Source organism: Neoarius graeffei, chromosome 14 (genome assembly GCF_027579695.1).
Source record: "Neoarius graeffei isolate fNeoGra1 chromosome 14, fNeoGra1.pri, whole genome shotgun sequence".
Taxonomy (NCBI): domain Eukaryota; kingdom Metazoa; phylum Chordata; class Actinopteri; order Siluriformes; family Ariidae; genus Neoarius; species Neoarius graeffei.
The window spans coordinates 47,443,610-47,449,061 of NC_083582.1; the positions used below are offsets into that span (position 1 = coordinate 47,443,610).

Sequence of the window (5,452 nt, forward strand, 5' to 3'; positions counted from 1 at the left end):
ATTTTTAATTCAGTTTAAAAAAAGCCTATGCTTCCTGTACAACTCTAAATAATCGCTCTCAAAGTGAAGACGTACAAGAATTTCTCTCAATCAGTTTGCTCACTTGTAGCAAATAGATGTAAGAGACAAATACATAAGTAATAATTAACATTTATCACATTCAAATATTTTCTTATTCTTTTAAAACTTTGGATAATCTAGCATATTTTTTTGGTAATTTGGTGTTGAAAACGCATCACGTGTGCATGTGAGAATTAGCAGCTGTGCGATGTGATAAACACGTTTGTTCCATTTCATAGTAAATTGGTGTTTTTAAGCATCAGTTAGGCTACTATTTAACTTTTTTTCAAGTTCAAACTGAAGCTAGTAGGTAATTAAACATTTACGATTGATTAATAATAATAATAATAATAATAATAATAATAATAATAATAATAATAATAATAATAATAATTATTATTATTATTATTATTATTATTGTAGTAGTAGTAGTAGTAGTAGTAGTAGTAGTTGTTGTTGTTGTAAAAAGGAGAAATAGACAAAATGCTCACTGTCTGGTAATTTAAGTGACAGAGAACAGCAACAAAGTAGGAATGTCGGCTTATTACTTTGCCTAAGTGGTCAGAGGAAAGCTCTGATAGTGGTCAGGCCAGATCAGTGTGCTCATGGTGCCCCAGATAACTGTGCAGTGACAAAGTCTTTTAGAGAAATACCTACTGAATTTCCTGACGACATTGCGACGTGACACGTGTGTATTTCAAACACTTTATTACAAATAAAATGCTAAATTATATAGCAGGAATAAGACAACAGAGAGAGATTAGTTTCTCTTACTTCTCTTACTAACGTCATAAACTAGATGAAATAATGGCTATTTATGCATGAAAAACAGCAGGGTGCATTCAGAATCTATTCAAATAAACCCAGAGATCGACTCCATGAGAAACTCATCTGAAGATGGCGCCTACCCTTCCAGCAGAATAAAAACCACATTTCAAAACCTTATTTTCACTGCAGGTTGTCCGCGTCAGAAAGAGTGGCATAGAGAGGGTAATTCACCTTCTGACACTGTCAGAATAGTAAAAGATTGTACCTTGGTGACTGAGAAAAAGAGCTCAGACTGTGAAACTCCTTTTCCATTATGTCAGAGAGTCAAGTGGAAATGTTGGATCCGAAGCCTAAAACGCACATCGTTACCTATTCCCAGAGCAATTATTGTTGAAATTAGCTAGTTTAGGAGAGACTTAAAATTTTAGCTTCCTGTATCGACAATAACCTGGAACCCCTATAGATGATACAGAAACAAACTGGATAATAAAGTGATCCTTGGCAGTAGAAAGAGTTTTGTGGCAGCCTCTATCACAGGCCAAATAAATAAATAAATAAAACTTTAAATTTAAATTTAAATAAAAAAGAGCCACCCACAAACCCCAACACCATAATATAATATGCCATGCAATACAAACGAGAGCAAAATACTTCTATTCTTCCTTCTTATTGTAAATTGCTATAAAGTATGCTGTTATTTTGACTTCTAGGATGACTTTTAATTTAGTTTCCACCACAGCATTAACGGCTTGCTTTCTCTTTTCCTCCTCTGTGTCTCTTAACAGAAGGGACAGACAGATGGGTGATGGCATGGACTTGGGTCAAGGCGTTTGATCACTATAGCTTGGATCTAAAATGACACTGCCAGCTTCCTATACTTCATAGTAATAAAATGGTTATTGACATTATGCAAACATACTTTTCTTTCTTCCGAAACGCAGAAAAAGTCAAAACCGAAAAAGTAATACAAGAAAAATGAACAAAATCTGTGGTAAAGCTTCGTAATCCGTAGTGACCTCCTCGTGCGTTTCCATTCCCTGTACTGAATGCACTACCTGTTCTCATCGCATAGCGGCAGCGTTGATCTAAATTCATGTTCAGCGACAAACCATTTTGCTCATAAAAATATATGTAAGTTAATGGCGATGATTTGAAAATAACAAATGAACATCAAATGAAATCTATTTTTCTTCTTGGGTTACCAGTGCAACACAGCAGTACCCTTTTTACAAAGTCACATGAAAAGCACTGAATTCTGACTGGGACTGTTATTCACCATAATGGAATATTGGGATTTTGTTTAGCAAATAGCCAGTAACTAATAGCAGCAAACTTGTTCATATGATCAGTTTAAAACAAAAGACAGGGATAGCTTTTATTAGAAAAAACATAGGGATGTCATTTATTAGTGTTATTAGTCTACAAACCTAACCACGTTTGGTTTAAAACAATTCTGGCTTTAAGAGTTTCCTGATCTCGGTTGAAACTGGAGTGCTGAAAATACTTTTCAGTGTAGGCTTCAAGGGTCTGAGAGCCTACATTACATTGCATTTGAAAGCTTACATCATGTGTGTATAGTCCCTTATGTCACGATTTTATCTGTTACTGAATTGCTAGGAGTAAATTACTACGCAGTTCCAGGACTAGCGTCAAGATTTTATGTCTTTAAGCCAAATATATAGATACGAGCATTGGGTAACAACAATCTTGTGGTTACAGACTATGAATTTTGTATGTCGTATGAGCCCTCGTCACTGAAATCTTTTTCCAGCAGTGTCATCCCTCCCTCTACCTCCCCTCTACCCACACATCACTAACTCCTTCTCTCTTTTTCCATTTTCTCCCTGTTCACCCTACTATCACCAGCGCGCGCTGCTGTCTGTTTGGTAATGACGGGGCCAATGAACAAGGAATCAGTAAAACGGAAAATGCAAAACAATTTCGCAGAGCTCTGCAGGAGGGAAGAAAACCACTATTTTAGGAAACCGCATCACTGAAAATGCTATTTGATTATGTCGCGGGGAAATTTGTTCAGAAGCGGTTGCGCGTGAATATTTACCATATCTCCATTTGCGCGTAAATGTAGGCTAGACTGAATGGCTTAAGACGTTCCGAAACCAGGTCTGGTTTAACCTTATATTTCATCGAATTATTTGAAGAAAGTTGATGAAAAGAAGAAAAAATGAGTTCGTATTTCGTTAATTCTCTCTTTAGCAAATTTAAAGGAAGCGACGCCCTGCGTCCAAACTATTACGAGTGTTCTGGGTACACACAGGAGCTCGCAGGCAGACCGTCTGTGTTGTACGGACACAGCACAGGATCTACATTTCAACACACAGCCCAGCTTCCGGAGTTTTATCACCACGGAGCCTCCACGTTCTCCCACGCACCGTACCAGCACAGCCAGTATCACGGAGAGCCAGCCGCAAACCTTTTTGCACAGGACGCCTTACAGAGACAGACTTTTTTCAGCACACAAGATACGGATTTAGCCCAATTTGGAGACTACAGTGTGAAAGCAAGCTACGTCAGTGATGATTTGGAGAGCGCAGAAACGTGCCCCACGCAGCTTTTCCCCTGGATGCGACCACAAGGTGAGATGACACCGCTGGAAACCCCCAACACTTTAGAACAGTTGTAGGCCTGCTTATTACCCCTAATAAGACCTTTTATGACAGGCGAATTAGGCAATAACACCCATCTGGATAGAGCGTTAGCTTTCCCACGTTTTGGTGCGCAAAGCAAAGTAATAAGAGATTACAGCGAACATATATGAGATTATTTTTAATCCAGATCACTTCCTATCATTGTGTGTGTGTGTGTGTGTGTGTGTTTTCTTTTCTTCCATAGCTACCGGCCGAAGGCGGGGCAGACAGACGTACAGCCGCTACCAGACGCTCGAGCTGGAGAAGGAGTTCCTGTTTAATCCGTACCTGAACCGCAAGCGGCGCGTGGAGGTGTCGCGAGCGCTCTGCCTGACCGAGCGCCAGGTCAAGATCTGGTTTCAGAACCGGCGCATGAAGTGGAAGAAAGAGAACAACAAGGACAAGTTCCCGAGCAGTAGAGCTGAGCAGGAACAGATTGAGAGGCAGAGACGCGAATGTATCGATGATTCAGGAAAACGTACGCCAAGAGAGGCGGACTCAGAGGACGCGTGAAATACAGATCGAGCTAAGACATGTTCCGGTTTCCTAACATTTCTGTAGTCAGCTGAAAAGACAGAACAATGTAATGCAAGCACTTGATCTCTAATTAAGCCTTGTCTAACAAAACGAGGTATTTCCTTTATCACTACCACTGGAAGTATAATAATAATAATAATAATAATAATAATAATAATAATAATAATAATAATACAGTGAAATATTCTGGTTGTTAATAATAAATACATGTAGATATATGCCTATTTCATCCATCGTAGTTCAATACATTCTTACCTCAGAAGTGCCAAGTGCTGATAGTTGGCAGTTGTACAGTGTGTGTGTGTGTGTGTGTGTGTGTGTATGCGCGCGCGCGCACGTCTGTGCCTGCGTGCGCGCGCGTGTGCCAGCTCTCGCGCACTGTGATATACGCCCACGTCTTTCTAAAGCCCCCGTTTTACTACCATAGTTCCATCTATTATGCAGTTTGTTGTTATAAAAAAAACATTTGTTCATAAACTGCGCTGATACCCGTTCACCTTCTGCACGACTTTTAATTCGAATCAACACTTCAAATTTTATTTAGAATCACTGTAGCTATTTTGAATAGCTATAATCAGGGATGAGTGCAGTTACTGCAGTACAACAGGCTACCTAATATGCACTTGTGATTACTGACTGATGAGAATAATGATTAATCAGGCTTATCATATGTCATAAACACTACCTATAAGTAACAGTTCAGTGAATCAGCCCATTACAAGGCAAACACAATGAGTGACCTACTGTAAATAATCCATACCTTGCTGGATATAGTCCTATATATAAATATATATATATATGAGAAGACTTGAATATTGTCTTATTGTCTTTTTTATTGTTTTTGGTTGGAGTTGTATGTGTAAAAAAAGTATAATAAAAAAATCTTTGTGTTCGTTGTTATTATTTTTGTAATTGCTAGCTCTTTTCAGGTTGTAATAAAGGGTATATTGTTATTAGGATGGATGATATCAATCGCTACAGATTTACTGGTCCATGACAACTTGCAACTTCTGAGTTATTATTTAGGCGCACAGTTTAGCTTCTCGGCTGACCCTTTTAGTTTGTCTATTAAAATGGGAATCAGTGGGAGCATCTACCGGTATAAGGTATGCAAGCGATGAAAACGCAAACTATTAATTTCAATATTACACTGTAGACTTTATGAATTATTGTGTAGTGTGGAAACTGTTAGTGTCTTTTATTTACTCAGTGTTACACTTCGAACTATACCCACAGGCTTTACACTTTTAAAGATTAGATTTATATTTACAGCATTTTGCACACAGGCCTACCTTTTTCCAGAGCCACTTACACAAGCGCCTTTATTCTCCGTCAAAAGCTATATCCTCATGCTAGCACACATAGGTCAGGGTCTAAAAAGGCCATCAGAAACCCTAAAACATAAACGTAAACTCCAAACCATGTTAATTTGACCCTCTTTA

The 5,452-nt window shown here is 38.4% G+C and overlaps 1 protein-coding gene across 1 annotated transcript; it reads left to right on the forward strand.

Annotated features, from left to right (window-relative positions):
* The first annotated feature begins 3,008 nt into the window (after positions 1-3,008).
* On the forward strand, positions 3,009-4,122 carry hoxb8b (homeobox B8b). The gene is made up of 2 exons (XM_060938979.1): positions 3,009-3,422; positions 3,679-4,122. The coding sequence occupies exons 1-2, from the start codon at positions 3,011-3,013 to the stop codon at positions 3,984-3,986; spliced, it is 720 nt and encodes a 239-aa protein (XP_060794962.1). The 5' UTR covers positions 3,009-3,010; the 3' UTR covers positions 3,987-4,122.
* The last annotated feature ends 1,330 nt before the right edge of the window (positions 4,123-5,452 follow it).